Below are 17,886 nucleotides of genomic sequence, written 5' to 3' on the forward strand. Positions count from 1 at the left end.
ACAAAAAGATTGAAAATAAATTCTATCATTCTTCCTTAATCAATTCAAACATTCAACATAGTAGTTTATCAGTTTATTAATATGCAATATCAATTTTATCAGAACAGGAACATAGAGTTGATGAAGTATAAGCCTAGAAAAAGAAGCTCATTTTACAAGATACAAATTGAGAACCAAACATCAAGCAAGTAAAGGTCTGCTCTAATCCCTTCATAGAGAGTACAGATTGCAAATCAGATTCCCATGATAAAATCTAGAATACAGAGGCTTATTGGGACCAAAACCCTTCTTGGTGTCTAACAGATGGCATGAAATTCTGGCCCTGGTTAAATCAATGGCAAAACTACCAACGTAGCCATCAGTTTATGATGGTAGCTATCTATGGGCCTGATCCTGAGGTTGAAGAAGTCAAATTATTTCAGTATCTGTAAGATAAGAACATGAATTAGGAACTACTCCTGCTAACACTGAAGATAGTGGCAAAACTCCTGATGGCTTTAGTGGATACTGGATCAGACATTACATGGAATATAGTTTATATTAGTGATTAAATATGGTACAGAAAATAAAATCATGTTCTGATGGTACAGATTTAAATACCAACCATCCCTCTAATCAGCAGCAAATTGTGGCCAGGGGTGGTGGTAGTTCTGAAGAGCTGCCAGATACCTGTTTCTAAAATTGGTTGAGAATCTTTAAGCAACTACTAAAAGAAAAGGCTGTATCATTTTTGATGAATAAGTCTGAACCCTTAATAGCGGAGAACTTGAAAAACAAGATTTAGCAAGCCTTAGCTTGTGCCTGATAAACAAGCCTACTGTACCCAAAATGCAAAAATATTTCAAGTTGCAGCTAGATGGCTGAGTTGATAGAACATTATTATCCTCTTCTGACTCTGATAAAGCTCCTACATGAAAGCAGCTTGATATTTTCATTTTAATTGCTTTTAAATAACCTCTCATATTACCAACGTTTGCCACATAGAGAGTGGAATTTTTAAATAAGTCTATTATGGAAAGGGTCAGAACACCAGAAGCAAGGACCGCATCACCTAAGGGAATCTGTCTGACTTGGAGAGGATTGAGATTGGCACCTGCTGTGGTCAGCTCCTAGTGCTTTTAGCCTGTCGGACCATTTGCAACATGTACACTCCATACAAGAAACGCTAATAAAACACAAACCATTTTTCCTTTTGCAACATCAAGCATTTGCCATGCACAAGATTTCAATTCAGAGGATCCCTATGTAAACTTAGAAAGGTGAAAAGCAGCCCAGAAGATGCCTATCTGAAGAATAGGGGAGACCAAGGCCATGAATATCCCACACAAGCCCTGAAGAAGACTCCAGTAGCTGGTCTTCTCTCTAATGTCAAACTTCTCTGGTGCTTTCTCTCTAATATCATATACTTCTCATTCAAGACTAACAGAGCTAACAACAGGGGAGCTGTAGCAGACAGTACTTAAGTCAGCTTCACACACTAGGGAGTGAGAAATGTGGGTGTGCCACCCCTAAGCTAGGAGCACAGCATGAAAGCAACAGGAGGCGCTGACAGACGTGGAAAAAAGCAAAAGTGCTTCATCAGAAGAGGCAACGTACTAGCTTGGCCTGGCTCCACAGCGTCTGTATAGAACAGGCACTTCAGTGGGGCTTTTTGGCACTTTTATCTAAAGCTGATTCAATAAGCTGTTAGATAAAAGTGCCAAAAAGCCCTATTGAAGCACCTGATCTATACAGAAGTTGGGCGAGCCAGATCCAACCAATGTGATGCCTCTTCTGGGCATGCGTGGCATTTGTTGTGGGGGTGCACTGAGCTTAAAGTGCTGTTTTTTTCGTGTCTGTGAGCAGCCATGGCTTCAATTAAGCAGTGGTCAGTGACAGATCTGTTCACCTGGAGAGCTGACCTTTTCTTTCCTGTGCCTTTGTGACAAAGTTTTTAGCAGAATTTGCAGATTTGTTGGAAAATACCACAAGTGCTTCTGCTATGGCCTTAGACTTACAAACTCTGGGCTGCCAACCATGAACCTCCGTGCCTGTACCACCTCAGTCCCTGCAGAGGTGTCATCTCAGTGATGTCAGCAATCCATACCCACAATTCCAGGCTGCAGCCGATCTATATAGGTTTCTGGTTGCTGGTTTTGTCGACAATTTCACATACTGTAGGTGGCATCTGCATTCTCAGAACAGACTCCTACTGTTTAGAACCTTCTTTTCTAGGCTTCTGCAATATAACTTTCCATTTGAAAGACTGCAACATTTTATAATGCACTGAGGTTCTTCTGTTGCTCAAAAATAAGTCAGTTAATGAATAGCAAGGCAAGGAGATTAGCAATCTAAAGAATACAGTTTACAATAAGCTCATTTTATCATAATTGAAACTCTCTTTGGGTGCATCTACATGAGATGCTGACTGCGCAGTAGCCAAACATCACTGCACAGTACAGCATCACAGCACCAGTGGTATTAATATGCTAGTGCACAGTATTATTCAGCTACTGTGCAGTAGCGTCACTTAAAAGGTGTTTGCTAGCGCTACTGCGTAGTAACTCCAGTTACTGAACATTTATTTAGTACTTGATTATACATAATCAGGTGTTAAATAAACATGCAGTAACCACACTTTGCAGTAGCATCTCATGTAGACACACCCTTTGAGTACTATTAAGGTACACAATCCTGTTCCCATTGCAATCGATGGGAGTTTTGTCAGAGACTTCAGTGGAAAAAGGTCCAATGTCTCACATTTATGGTTTTTCAATGGAGCCATTTTTACCCTAGAGATGATTATCTACAGGGGTCTCTAATCTCCCCTTTTGAAGGTGAAAAGGAACAAATTCTATTAGATTAACTGAAACTAGTGTGAGTTTTATAAGCAATGTTAGAGGTAGCAAGATTTGGTCAGTAGGAGAAGGAACAACACTCCTAAGAATATGCCTGATGGAGAAACTGAAATCATCTGCACTAACTTACAAATAATGAAGTAGTTTAAACCATACTAGCTTCCACTCCAAGCTCTGCAACAGGCAAGTACAAAGGAGGCATATGTAGTAATCATACTTATTGCCTTGAGTATTTTTATTCAAATGCCCTTTTTGAAAACTTGGCACCTTTAAGACAAACATGTGTCATCTTGTTTTAAGCTGCTCATCTTCACACGCTAACTGTGTTGAATGGATGGTGGGGCTAAGGGTGTAGTTTGTGTTTGACTATGAACACATTTCCTCTGATCAAGTGGAAGAGTGGTCTCAAGGGGCAGCTGTAGGTGCTGAGCCCTCGCTTGAAATGACCCAGAAAGGTTTGCAGGGTTTGCGGGAGGCATCTGACTAGAAATACCCAGTTCAGGAAAGAAAACATTTACACAAAAGTCTGTATAATAGAATGGTTTAGTGCTTTACATATGTTTTGAGGTGAATTTATTATTATAGCAGGTATTGTTCCACCAGATTCATTTACATTCTCTCAGCTAAATACGAACTCCAGGATCCGGATCCAAGACATAATTGAACAGGTGGCTAACACAATATGCTATTTTTAGCTATACCTGCATATTAAAGTATAACTGGTATAACTGCTTGTTTCAGTATTCCCCCTGGAGACCTCTTTTTGAAGTAGGTCTGCCTCTCATGGGCTGTTACATGTAGTATGACTTGTGAGCTGGTACATGCCCTAAAATATATATGTAGTGGCATTGTGTTTAAAGTAATGCAGTAAAGTTTTTTTTTTTTATGATACTGAGCTCAATCATTTTTATTTAGTTTTGGAAAGATAGACTTCTTGGTTACCAAAATGAGCAAAACAGTAATTTATAGATTGTTAGGAAACAAAACCTAATCATCTGTACACCTAAGCAGCTGGGACCTATAAAAGCATCAGAAGAAAAAATGGTATTTTTTAAAAAACCATATTGCTCCAAATGTTCAGACATCTTTATTTTACCTCGTTATAAAAGTGTAAAAACAATTCACTTACATCAAGTCTTCTGGTGTAAAATCAGAGCCCTTCATTCTGAAGGTATTTCAACAGGTTCCAATTCATAGTCAAATCATCTGTACATTCATTTTATCTACAGATAGGCAAGTATAGTTTCAACGCTGTTGGCAAGTACATGAAGAACATAACAAAGCTTGAAAGTCAAACAGTTTCGGGTTTGACACTGGATACTCCCTAAAGTGCTGCATCATTATTTGAAGCAAAGCAATACAAAGGATAGTTTCTCCTTAAAATATTTTAATCTTAAAAATCCAGCAGATAAAGAATAGCTCATAACTTAAGTTTAGCTTCAGTTCTTTGGTTATATGCAAATCCTAAACACCTTTCCACATATCAGACACCTTTCAGTTGACCAAATAATGTCCATTGCAGACAAGAGGTAAGGAATAGTTTTAACTCCATTATGTTAGTTTGACTTGGTAAGAAATGTGACCACTCACACCACCAATAAACAACATACCGCACAAAGAAAATATGAAGTCTAATTGTGTTCTTTAGACAGAGTTGGGGAAAAAAAATATATTGTTATTTTTTAAAGAGCAAAATATTAACTAATCTGATTGAAATGTATTTTCCATTTTCTGCTTTATTATTTACAGCATAAACAATATTAAAGAATTCCTAGATGGACATTTTAAACCCGTATAAAGAAGACAATTTTTCTCTTTTCATTTACATTGTGTAGTGAAAAACCTCAGAAATTTTGGACAGATCTTGTGAATATTATGATCCTAAGTAATACTGTAATGGTAAAGAGCCTCACTGAATGGAGATCTTGAGCTATGACCAGCAGTGTTGCAATGAAATAAGTACTTTATTCATGAAACAAGTTCTGTTCATCTCATTAGAGCACGTAACATTACACATGCAGGTTGCAAGGTATGCAAGATCAAACATTTTAGCCGTAACCAGCAACTTTGTACATTCTTACAACCATGGTAGTCTAGTGCTCAACTTACTGAATTCTATGCAGATGTAGCAGTTGTGCTTAGCTAGCTTCTTGTGTCTTGAACGACACGTGCAAACACACACGTGTGCACGCACACGTATGCGCGCGCACACACACACACACACACACTCACTCCTCAAAGACCCCAAATTCTCACTTAGGTTGTTTTCAAGACACATCAGACCTCAGATTATACTCCCACAACATAATGTCTGACTATTATAGACACCTACCCCAAAGTTTATCATTGAAATAGAGTTTATTTTTCATGCTACAACACTAATTTCTTGACAATATAAAATGTTAGACAATGTAAACATAGAAGCTCACGAAGCTAAAAATAATTCTCAATGAATAGATTGGACCAAGTATTAATGTGGGTATCGCACGGAAGGCACAAAGCCAGAGATTGCTCGCTATTAAAACACAGTCTAGTTTCTAAAGAGATCCTAAAGGGGTTCTTTTTTAAAAATTTTGAATGCATATGTCTCTGACTTTTTAGTTGGTAATGCTCCTCTACTCATAAATAATTCAAAAGGTATCAACTTAAAAAATGGAGAGTCATGAATCTGCAGTATGGAGAAGATGAGATGAATAGCGACTCAATAGTCAGAGCAAGTAATTTCCAGTGCATTTCTTTTCCTAACATCAAAGCTTCATAGCAGCACTGGAAACAGGAACCCAACTTTACTCTTCACCCTACAGCTTTGCCTGAATAAGAACCTATAATCCCAAGCCATTTAAAAACACTATTGGTCACTGAACATTTGAAAATATGATTTCTTTAGGAACAGTGTGCAGAAAAATGGAAAAACCATTCAGATAAAATATTATAGGTTTATTTAAAACTTATTTTCAGCTTGAATATGCAAAATACGAACTCCAACAAAATGTTCATTTTTACTTTGTAGTTTACAAATATACAAAATAGAAGTTTGCTTAAATTTATATTACATATTTATTATGTAAAGAACTATATAGAAAACATTTGTTCTGCTTAAGGCATATTTGGGAATAAACCATTGTACAAATTATTGCACATCGAAACCACAGTGCATTACAGACTGTCTGCATAAAAGTTATTTTCTTAAAAAAAAAAAAAGAAAATAAACCAGGTTTATTTACCTGATTTAGGTCATAACTGTAGATCGGAAGACAAAAATAATTCCTTGTCAGATATGCAGCAGTTTGAGAACTTTGGCTTCCTGTTTTTGGTACCTTTAGAACCAACAGTCACTAAGCACCATGAAATAGGCTTTTAAACATAAATTCTGTACCTGAATTTTTTTCCTCCTCTTTTAAACATAGTAATGGCTTTTTAGAAGGAAAAAGAAAATACAAGATGACATTTACATCTAATATTGCATTGAGCCAAAATTTAAGGGAATGTGATCTCCCCATGTAATTGCCCCCCACCCCTGCCCAAAAGCAGTCTCTTTAACCCTGATAGCCTTGACTTCCAGTCATTTGTTGGCATTTTGTAGTCCAGAAAAATTCAAGTTGGATTTACAAATGGAATGATAGAAGATCCAGTCATTGACCCCAATGTTCTTCTTTAATTTATTAAAAAAAGAAAAAAAGGGCAGAAAAAGATTTAAACTCAGATTGCTGAATTCAAAGTCCAGAGTGCGAACCATTATACCAGAGTCAGATAAAGAGAGAAAGAGAAAGAGAAAGAGAGAGAAAGAGAGAGAGAGAGCTCCAACATGTGTAATTATCAGTTGATTCCCACTCTTTGGAAGACTTCACCATGATTCCTTGTAGTGCTTTAGCTGTGTCACTCCCTCCTGCGGAAGCCAGTCTGTGCTGTGAATACTGAATCTCTTATGGCAGTATAGGAAAAAAAAAATCCACTGCTTCCAATTAAAAGTGCCTCTTCATATGTAAGGCAAGGTGGTCTGACCTGGAAAATGCTCTGTCGCATCTTTGACACTGGAAAGGGCGATGGCCAGTATGTTTTCTGTAGTGCCGAGTAAGTTCATCAGAGCGGGCAAATTTCCACCCGCAGCCCTCCCAGTCACAGTGATAGGGCTTCTCTCCTTCAAAAAACAAGACAGAACCACATCAGTTAGGTTGGCATGGGTCAGTTGATAGGCAGGTGCATTAGCTTGTTCCAGCAACAACAGGATTCCAGCCTTAATTCCACATCTTGCATTCAGGAACTCTGAATGCTTTGAAATGCAGAACAAAAATTGCTTGTGTTCAATAAGATAAATCAGGCTGTGATATTTTGTAGTTACAAATGGAATCTAAAAACCAGAATAAAAGAAATGCCCATTTTTGCACAACAAGGTTATGAAATGTATTTATATGAAGTTTGTATTATTGTAACCTTAAATAGAATGCTAATTTCCATCATTTGTCTTGTACGTCTGACACTTAAATCCAGATAATAGTATAAGGACCTGCATGCATTTCGCTGGCTGATGATGGTATCATACAGTCAAATATCAACCAGAAATCACTTGGTAGACATCATGGATTTAGGTAATTGAAGGTTTTGAGAATTAAAGAACTGTCTGGAAACTACTTTCATTAGATCAACTTTGTCAAATTAGGAGCTTATTTTCCCGGTCTTTACTAAAGCTAAACTCATGTTGGCTTCAAGACATTCTCCTCCCCAGCAATTACCAACTAAGCACCAAAGCATTTTGGAAACAGTTACCAGATCTAAGGACACCATAAGAACTGCTACTAGCCATTTACTTCTGAAGAAACATTGAACCCAGTTTTGCTCCCACTGATATGAGCTGGAGAATTATTTGTTTTCTAGTTTGTATTCTAAACCTTGAACTACTCTCTCTCTCTCTCTCTCTCTCTCTCTCTTCCGCAACCCCTCTTCACCCAGAACACATTCTAAATCGATTTCTGGCAGCTTCATTCAGGGGTCCTGAATTACTCAAAGCTTGAAGTTATCATTTTATTATTAGGGACTGTCAAAACTATGACTACCATTTGACTACAAGTGCTTTCCCTAACACTGTGACTGCGAAAAGGGTTTCTTCACTGGCAAAGCTAAAGCTTAAATGTAAACATGAATATGTTATTTCATTTCTATTCAAGCAGTAGTCAAATAATCTTAGGCTAGATTTTTCAGAACTAATGAAACAGAAGGCAAGACTAACTTTCCAATGTAGGATACAGATTGTCCTGCTGCTATTAAGTCACACACATAGTATTTTATAATTCAGTTATCTGCGGGGCTCTGATCTGGCTTCCCTCAAAAATTATCAGCCACTCCCAGCAATTTCAGGCCTTTGGTGAATTGTGAGTGCTTGGGAACTGCTTGTAATAGAATCTCTCAAGTTACAGGAGCAAGCCAAGACACGAGTTTAAAAAAAAAAAAAGCTTAACTAAGACCAAAGCAAGTTAAAAAAAAAAAAGAAACCCTTAAGAGAGGCCTGCAACATCTGCTCCTGTCACAAAATTGGGCCAGTGCTATGCAGCTCAACAAATCCAGTTGACTTTCAGCTACCTGCCAATTAACTAGCCACATAGCAATAGACATGCAAACAAACTTGGTGTCTGCAAAAACACCCTCTCATGTCTGAGTCATTTTGATCCATGAAGTAACCTTCCAATCCAATAGGTAGAGCCATAAATTGCATGTTTTTTTTAAACTAGGGCTAAAACAAAAAAAAAAGTCACTCTCATCAAGTTTCTCTCTCATGCTTGATGGAGGGCACTTGCAGCCTGACAGCTTGTCCTTCATCTCTCCCTGCTACACAAAAATGGCCCAATAAAATATATATTACCTCACCTCACAAACCTTGTTTCTCACACAAGAACCTAGCCCTTTTCTTCCTGGTTGAAAGGTTTAGTCTTTAGTTGCTGTAGCTGAACACCTCGTCTGTCCTGTCCCCCCCTGCCAAGCCCAGAGCAGGGTCTGTTTCCATGCAAAGTGTGAGTTACCACCTGCCTCTCGGCCCCATGCATATCAAGCCCCGGCCTTTACCTGTGTGGGTCCTCAGGTGTGCCTTGAGATGAGAGCTCTTGGTGTAGGTCTTGCCGCACCCCGCATACTCGCAGGTGTGCGTAGCGGTCCTTTTCCTGGGCCACGACCGGCGCCCCCTCTTTGGCTTGGTTTCTTCGGGCAGGCAGCTCCCGGGCGGCATCAGCTCTAAGGGCGAAGAGGGCGGAGTCAGCATCACCCCTCGCCCCAACCGTGGCACCGTGCCGGGCTCTCCGAAAGCACCGAGATACTTAGACTGACCTTGGTACTGCAGGGCGCCGGGCGGGAGCTGCTCGGGCAGGAAAGGCGGGTAGCCGGGGGCAGGGTGGTATCCGGGGGGCAGCGGCGGCAGTGGGGGGTGGCTTAGCCCCGGAGGGGAGGCATGGCAGTCTCTGCTACCGAGCATCTCCTCGGCAGTAGTCCTGGCGGGCAGGGGCCGCCCCAGGGCTAAGTCGTGGGGGGGCGGCGGCCCCCCGTGGGGCTGGGCAATGGGGCAGGAGGGGGCAGCCTCCTGCTTGATCTTTTGGCACATCCTGGGCAGGGGGCTGTAGGGCGGCCCGGCAGGGCTGTCAGCCGGGGCACCTTTGCCGGCCAGGCTGAGGTGGTTGTAGTCCCCCAGGGCTTTCACCACGAACTTCCCGTGAAGGCTGCCGAGGGCCGGTGGCGGGGGCGGGGGCTGCTGCTGCATGTACACGGGGTCCAGCTCGGGCCGCAGCAGCTCGGCGACGAAGCCCCCCGAGGGCGACACGTCGCTGATGTCGGCCAGGTCGAAGGGCGCGGCCGGCGCGGGCTCGCGGCCGGGCGCGTAGAGCGGGAAGGCGGCGGGGAAGCTGCAGGCGGCGGCGGCTGCGGGGCCAGGCCCGGGCCCGGGGGCGGGCGGCGCGGGCACCACGGCAGCGGCGGCGGCGGGCTCCTGCTCCTGCTGCGCCAGCGAGTTGGACAGGATGAAGTCGAAGTCCAGCAGCTCGTGGAACTCCTCGGCGTCGCGGCGCGGCGGCACCAGCGCGCCCGGCCCGGGGCTGCCGCCGCCGCCCTCCAGCTCGGCGTAGGGGCGGCCCGGGGGCAGCCGCTTCAGCGGGGACAGCTCCTCCCTCCAGCGCTGCGGGCGGGACACGCGGCGTTAGTCGCCGGCCCGGCAGGGACCCCCGCCCCGCGCCGCGTCCGCCCCGCGCCCCACTACTCACGTTGCTGATGCCGGCTTGGCGCAGCGCTCGCTCGCGGGCCGCCACGGTCGGCGCGAAGGTGGCGATGGAGGGGAGCAGCGCGCCGCTCAGCGCCATGTCGCACTCGCCGAGGGGTTGCCTGCGGGCGGACACGGTCAGAGCCGGCGCCGGGGACCCCCGCGCCCCTTCCCCGCCAAATCCTCCGTCCCGCCCCACCTCACCCCGCCCGGCACCCACCTCATGCGCGGCGGGCGAGCAGCGTGGCGCCCTCGGGCGCTACCAGCGGCGCCGAGACGCTTCCCGGGGCTGTGCCGCGGCCATGGGGGAGGTGCGTGTGGGGGGCGCGCAGGAGCCGGGGCCGGGGCCGGGGCCGGGCAGGACAGGGGCCGCCTCGCGCTCCGCCGCGGGCCTCTCGGAACTGTCAAGCCGCGCGCGCCGCTGCCCCTCTTATCACTTCAGGCACGGCCCCGCCCCCTCCCGTCGCCACGGCGACCGCGAAAACAAACTGTCGGGCCACACGTGGGGGGGGGGGAGGGATGGGCCGTGACGGGCCGTGACGCAGGCCCGAGCAGCTGGCTGGCAGCGCGCGCCGGTGACGCCAGCCAGGAGGAGCCCGCGAGGCGCGGGGAGGGGGGGGGAGGGGCTCCCCCCCAGCGCCGTTGGGACTCACGCACCTGAGCTGGGGGGGGGGAGGGGAGGGGAGGGGAGGGGAGGGGATCCCCCCTTCTGGGCAAACGGCCCCGCGCCCAGTGCGGAGCGAGTGTCGCCAGAGCCCCCCTCCCCCCTGTCGGTCCCCGGGCGGGGAAGCGGGAACCGAGGCTAGAGCCACGGAGCAGGCGGCGGGCCAGGCCCGGGGACGGGGCTGGTGTCCGAGGGCTTTGCCCCCTCCCTCTCTCAGAGCCACAGCAGGGAAGTGCGACCCCCGCCCCAGAGGCACTTGAGGCCCGGCCAGCCCTGTCCCAGCACCGTACCACTGCCAGCTAACACCGACTTTTAAGCTGGGTCCTGGCTGGAGGCGCCCCCTGCCCCTTGCTGCCTGGTGCTTGTTGCCCCTTCAGCTTTATTTTGCTGGGAGCCTCCTCTCCTATGAATAACGTGGGCTCCTGCTTTTCTTGGTGCTCTAGGAGCCAGTTCCCTGCCGCCTGCCAGGGCCTCGCTGCTCTCGCTGACAGGGATCACAGCTCCGTCACCGATCTCCCTCGGCCAGTGCTTGGCACCGCTCTGCGGCATCGCAGAGTGACTGGACCGCCCTGCCTGCAGGCTCAGGACCACAGTTCGGCGTCAGTTCATGTCTGGAAGGTTAACTCCAGAGACTGAAAATTGCAGGCGTGGTAGAAATCAAAGACACATGTCTTTGTCCTCACCAGGGTCGATAACCTGCTCTTCCACATGGGCTTCTGCGTGTTCAGTCGTGACACTGCCTGTTTCTGCACTGGTGCCCGCACAGATGTCCTGCTCCTACCGCTGCTGCACAGTCAACAACCTCGAGTGCATCGAGCATGCCATTATGGCACTACTGGCGTACCTTGGTTTTGCATGGGTCTTTTTCTCTTTTACAGAGGAAAGCTATTATCTAGACGCTAAGTGAAAAGTGACTAGTACATAACTGCAGGGAAATACTGTAATATAGTCAAAACCTTTGGATATGGAAGTGGTAGGAGAGTCGACTTTTTGTCCTCAAAATTCTTCCTGCTCTGTTCCCTCCCAACAAACCGGCACAAGAATCAAAGAGCAGGCTTGGGAAGTAGCACGCAAAAGCTGTTCCATGCACAAATATATAGATTCATAGATTCATAGATGTTAGGGTCGGAAGCGACCTCAGTAGATCATCGAGTCCGACCCCCTGCATAAGCAGGAAAGAGTGCTGGGTCTAGATGACCCCAGCTAGATACTCATCTAACCTCCTCTTGAAGACCCCCAGGGTAGGGGAGAGCACCACCTCCCTTGGGAGCCCGTTCCAGACCTTGGCCACTCGAACTGTGAAGAAGTTCTTCCTAATGTCCAATCTAAATCTGCTCTCTGCTAGCTTGTGGCCATTGTTTCTTGTAACCCCCATGGCCCAGTGTTTTTATTTGCTTTGGCATTTTACAGCTGGCAACAGTTGCTCTGGGCATATCTTTGATTTCAGGAGACATTTTATCAGAAATGAGACCAGAAATGCTGTGCTGTAAAATTCCAGGGGTTCCAGCTTCATTCTGACCTGTTCTTCTCTCTGTGGCATGAGATTACGTAACTCTCATTAATTGCTTTGTCTGTTAATTTAAAGTGCCAGGAAATAATTTGGCTACTTTTATGTCAAGTAATTACAAAAAAAGTAATGCCTTATAAAATATTGGTGATTGGCAGCAGTAGTCTTGGAAAGTAGTCTTGCTGAGATTTTCAAAAGGATCAAAGTGGTACAGGAATGTAAGTCTTCTGATTTCAGTGGGATCTGTTCTCCAAAATTGCTTATGTGCCAGGTGAAATTTTTAAAGCTCTTTAAAATTATGCTTGACGCTTGGGTGACCCTGGTTATGTACTTCTAAAATGGGACCGGGACTTTCCAAAAGCACATGCCAGAAGGCAAACCTAGAGTGTGCTATAGTGTGGCTAGTGATGACTTAGGTAGTTTCAAGATACCCATATTTTTGTGCAGCATGTAACTAATTTTTTTCCCTAAAAGCTGTGCCCTACTGGCAGACTTTTCTCTTACCTTTTGTAAGTATGATTCTTAGATAAACCGAAGTTACCGCTTCTAGCAGTGCCTTACCAAGTTGCTCTGCTGTTTGCGTTGCAGAGGGAAATCTTGTTCTCAGACACAGATTCTTGAAATGATGAGGGTTTGTCAATCTTGTAAATCATCTTCTTTCAAGGTTGGCCAGATATTCAAACAAGGTTATGAACCTCCCTATTTGTACAGTCATTATTCCAAAACAGGTCGATCCAGCAGAGTTAAGTCCCTGCCCTGTATAATTTATAAACATGAGTCTGAGTAACCTCTGATGACTAAATTAAATTCTAAAATAATAATAAAATGCTCAGCCTTTATTTTAACAAACTGGTATTGCCAGTTTCATAGTATATACGTTAATTATTAATATCTTTGGCGCTAGAAAATGGATTTTCTCTGCACAAAGTCCGTTTCTTGGCATAGGATGTGTTTGGGAACCATCAATATGAAAAGGATTAATGTGGAGACATGAAAGGTAGTAAAACATTAAGGAGGTTGTCTAAATATTTTATATGGAGAGACCTATAGGTGCATCTCTATCATAGCAAGTTTTTTTTGCTGGTTTGTTGCCCTACACCTCATTTACAATGCTTTCTTTAAATTACTTTGTTTAGGCCATGAGCTCTCCCTTATTTTGTTTCTCTTCAGCACTGAAGTTTCTCTCAGACAAGATACGATATAATTAATATGCTAACTGAGAGGGATCACGTTAGGTTCCTCTCCCTGTTTAAAACAATTATAGAAAACACTTCTCTCCCTTCTATCTCAATCTGTAGGAAAATTAATGAAAGGAAACATAAATTGTTTCCAGGCCTCTCTCTCTATTTTTCCCTGTAAAAGGGATGAAATACTTATTTGTCTTCTTGTGTATTTGTCAAATACTTCTTTGTCTTTTTTTCCCTATTTATGTACATGCACATTTGTTTATATTTCTAAACCAAATAGTACATGTTAGTACTTAAATATAATTTGATATTGGAAGTGACTCTAGGCAAAAATTAAAATTGAATTCCTTCTTAAAACTACAAGATTAAGAAACTTCAAGCACAGATGAATGATCTGATCCCTTTGAACTGGAAAGGACAATTCCCCTAATTTCCGGATGACAAGAATAATAGTTTGAAATAATATAGGTTCTTCTGCTGCTTTCATGGATATACGATTTGTTGCATTGCTGCTTGGTAACTCAGAGCATCGTAAACACGAACACTGAAGGTTCACTGTCAACTGAAATTTGCTCCAAAAGTTAAATTTTGTAAAAGTGAGTTTTTGGAAGTACTCGTTCCTGGCATTGAGCTCAATGGAGAAGAATCAGATTACTGCTGAGTCCTCTTGAGAATCCCACCCCCAAAACCAAGCGCCAGGTTTTTACAAATTGAACAAAACCAGTCAAAAAAACAAACAGGTTTATTATTTCTTTTAAGAACACCTCCCTGCTTCAGTATTTGCAATCCAAAGTTTGAGAACTTGAATATAAACAAAAGCGAAAAGTATTTCATTTCCTAAAATGAGAGAAATGCAAAAATTAAACAAATTTACTGCTAGATTTTTTCATTTCTAATATTATCTAAATTGTCCTTTGTAATATAGGCCTATCATTTTTGCAATCCAGTCTTAGGTTATTATGTCTGCTCAGGCCATCCTAGCCCATTCTAAAACTTTCCTTCCACTATTCAGCGTGTCCGAGCACAGGATGCTTCTGTACAGCTCAAATTTGACTTTGGGGTTGCTTAATTCACATAAAGCATTGCAAAGAATTTGTGCTTCTGGTGCATCTGGACATGTCATGGCATCTTCCCAGGTTCTCCTGTGTCTGCTTAGACTCATGCTCTACCACTAACAGTGTGGCAACATTGTTGAGGCAGTACATTTATTCCTTTGGAAAAGAGATGAAATGCCTTCAGTCATTCGCTCTGTGATTATGTGCTAAGTTATTTCAAGACCAACATTGGTTTGGCTCCGAAGTGAGAGTCTTTCACCCATTTTAGGCTTAATCTACTCTCAAAAAATTACCCATTGCTGACAACTGGTATCAACAGTGCATTCATCAGAATCTCACTAGCATGTTTTGACAGCAGGTGTGGAGCTGGATAGAACACCTTTCAGAAAATGGGGAACCATAGGATGTGGTTTATCCCAGTCTTCACTTGCATTTAAACCAGGTTAACCTGAACTGGCGCTGAATTCCCTTGTCAGCGATGGTTAGTTTTTCTAGTGGAGATCGGGCATTTAGTTTGTGAGGAAAGGCAAAACCCTGCAAATTTAGACCAGGAAAGAGGATGGGGAAAATGAAAAAGTGCAGGTATGGGAAGGAGGGTTTCACTGGAAAGAGATCAAGGTATGTATACTTCGGTAAAAAAAAAAAGTAAAGTATACTTCGGTAAAAAAAAAAAGATCTATGTCATTTGAGTGTGAAGCAAAGATTAACCCATTTATCTTGATGCATTTGTTTTAAATGACTTTTTAAAATGGTTTCTCAAACTGTTGCCTCTCTGGAGCCATAATGTGATTTATCTTCCTTAATTTAATTGTCTTGGATAGCAACTGCAAAAATTAGGCACTGCAGACATTAAGATAGATTACATGGAGGGGCTGTTGAGGTAACTCACCAGGATGCATTTCTAGCTTCTTTGGGTTTGTGCTCTAGAGTGCTTGGGGCTGGACCACTGCTTTGTTTTACAATGCCTGAAATAATGAAGCCTTAATCCCTGAATGGGACAAATATTAATGGGTTAAGAACAGGGAGGAAATTCTTGGTAGGTCCAATCTTGCTGTAATTTAAATTAATGACAAAAAAAATCCATAGATTTAAGCCATGTAAGATCTTGCCTGTAAGGAGGCAGCTGGGGGAGAAGGGCAGCTGTACTAGGTTTACAGGGCAGTTGATATGTGGGCCTTAAGAAACCCTGCAGAACCCAAATTAAGTGACATTCACTGAAGGCAAGACCTAGAGGGAAGGTCTGAGAAGCAACTAACAGCTGGAAAGTTTGGATACACGAGACGCACACAGTATGAGGAAATGCAGGGATGAGGATTTATTCTCTCCTGCCTCCCTTCCAAGGCATTATGAGGTGGATGAGAAGATTGCTACAATCTTGAATGCAAAATTGGCCTATGAGCTAGTGCCTGGGGAAATCTGAAATGTGATGGATCTGTTGCTGAGTTTATGTTAACTGAATATTTTCTTTTTCCTCTCTTTATAAAGTGCAGCTGAATTTTGTTTATCATTGCTTTTTCTTCTGTGAGTGTGGCTTTTCCATATAAATAAAGTCCCACTTTGTTTTTAGATGACTCTTGTGGAATATTAAATATAATTAAAAGGTCACTTTCTCAAAGGATCTTCCATTATTTGTGCATGTAAAGGCAGAGGCTTGTTTCAAGCACTGGCAAATACTTGTGCTAGCAGGTGACAAGTTCATACATACAAGTCCATATGTTATTGCTCAGAAAGGGTGTATACAGCTGTTTAAGAAAGAGCCACCTGAGCCTAATATGGCTAAGGCACCCCAGTTTAGCCAGTGGCACACAAAGAAGTGACATGGCCAGCATCACATTCAGCTGCCTTTGACTCCTGGGTCACCCTAATGACCATCCATCCATGTACAGCCAGGTGAACTTAGGGGTAGCCTCTGCCACAGGTCCGAAGCAGAGCTTGAACTCACATTTCTCTAACAGTGAGACACCTTAGCTGCTCTGCCACTACACCCCCTTCATGAAGATCACCTTTTGATTAATTAAATAATTCATAGCACAAACTGCTCTTCCTTAAAACCCTATTGTTTTTAAGTAGAATGATAAAGGGAAAAGGCATTTGTCCTGAACTGTGATTACAGAAGATCCTGAGGCCATTTTAGTAATATACACATGAATGTAAGAACTTAAAATCCCCTATTAAAGAACTCCTTGTTACAGTAGGAGTCTTGTCACTGATCTATATTCCAGACCTTATGGGGTAAAGTACCAAGTTTAATGGAATTACACTGAAGACTCAGTGTCCCAAATCCTGCTCATCATGGTTCTTAAAGGAAAACCCTCCACTTGAAATGACATTGCAGTCAGAAAACGCTGCATGTCTTATTTTTGCTGATAGCCACTAAGTATACTGACTTATATGCCACTTACAGCCACTGAGTATACTGTCCATCACCACCACCACCACTTTCATCTCTGATTTCACTTTTACCAGCTCTTACTGCATAACAGCCCTCAGTGTCTTGCTGAGGGGGTGGGGGGCCTTTTAACAATGATGTTTTGTAGGAGGCTGTTGACCTGTAGCAGCACTGCACCTGAAGAAGTAGTAGGGAAGAGTTTGCTCAAAGAAAGGGAAGCTGACCCATCCTTTGCATATTGCACATCCTGTGGACAAAAGCCCTTCCTAATTTTGGAGATTCCAGGGAATGTAGAAGAGAAACTGACTATTTTTAAAAGTAAATGTCAAGTACTTTTCCTGGAGAAGATGGCTTTGTAACTAGAAACAATACAGATTGGTTGTTAGTATTGAAATCTGGACCCTGGTATTTCCACAGCTGCCTCAAATCTGATTAGGGTTGGCTTTTAGAGGATAAATCATAGCCATAGGACCTATGGGAAGACCCTAAGCTATTTGTGGGGTGCAGTGCCACTCAGGCTATCATTGTTGGCTCAAGGATCAGCTGAGGCTACAAGCCACACTTTTGGCTGAGCAGCTAACATGAACACTAAACACAAGAATGGGAGGCCAAGTAGGTGGGCAACGAGGCCCACAATGTACCGGGGACCTGGAACAAGGGACAAATCTGAGCTCTGCCACCAACTCCTATGTGGCTTTGGTTAAGTCACCTAAACTGAATGTTTTGTACTTGAGTGCTAATGATTAGGCACCCAAATCCAGAGACACTGAGATCCTCTGGTTCTCATTGGCTATAATTGGGGGTTAGAATGATGGAGGTTACTCCAGCCAGTGGTCTCTTGTTGCTTTTCAGACTGAGGAAAGAGAAGCCTTCATCATCTTCCCCCTGCAGATTCCCAGGACCCATAAGTTGCTCAGCTGGGTACTGGGCAGTGGATTTTCCTCATGCAAAACTGTATTTCTTTTTCAAACCGTCCAGGGAACCACCTCAAACAGTGGCTTTTTTGTTTTGATCAT

General features: G+C 43.7%; 1 protein-coding gene and 1 long non-coding RNA gene across 4 annotated transcripts; one reads left to right on the top strand and one right to left on the bottom strand.

Annotated features, from left to right (window-relative positions):
* Positions 1-5,759: 5,759 nt before the first annotated feature.
* Positions 5,760-10,474, bottom strand: KLF4 (KLF transcription factor 4). Of its 3 annotated transcripts, none has more exons than XM_059724598.1 (5): positions 10,289-10,469; positions 10,073-10,190; positions 9,150-9,987; positions 8,892-9,056; positions 5,760-6,975 (listed from the first exon to the last, which is right to left on the bottom strand). In XM_059724598.1, the coding sequence occupies exons 1-5, from the start codon at positions 10,291-10,293 to the stop codon at positions 6,800-6,802; spliced, it is 1,302 nt and encodes a 433-aa protein (XP_059580581.1). In that variant the 5' UTR covers positions 10,294-10,469; the 3' UTR covers positions 5,760-6,799. The 3 variants fall into 3 exon arrangements, with proteins under 3 accessions (XP_059580581.1, XP_059580580.1, XP_059580582.1); XM_059724599.1 differs by lacking the exon at positions 5,760-6,975 and adding an exon at positions 6,982-7,185 and having other exon boundaries at positions 10,289-10,474; XM_059724597.1 differs by having other exon boundaries at positions 8,892-9,987; positions 10,289-10,471.
* LOC132249449 (uncharacterized) lies at positions 10,119-16,047 on the top strand. Its single transcript, XR_009460927.1, has 2 exons — positions 10,119-10,205; positions 11,176-16,047. It is a non-coding gene; the product is annotated as an uncharacterized LOC132249449 (long non-coding RNA).
* Positions 16,048-17,886: the final 1,839 nt, after the last annotated feature.

Source organism: Alligator mississippiensis, chromosome 3, assembly GCF_030867095.1.
Source record: "Alligator mississippiensis isolate rAllMis1 chromosome 3, rAllMis1, whole genome shotgun sequence".
NCBI classification, from domain to species: domain Eukaryota; kingdom Metazoa; phylum Chordata; order Crocodylia; family Alligatoridae; genus Alligator; species Alligator mississippiensis.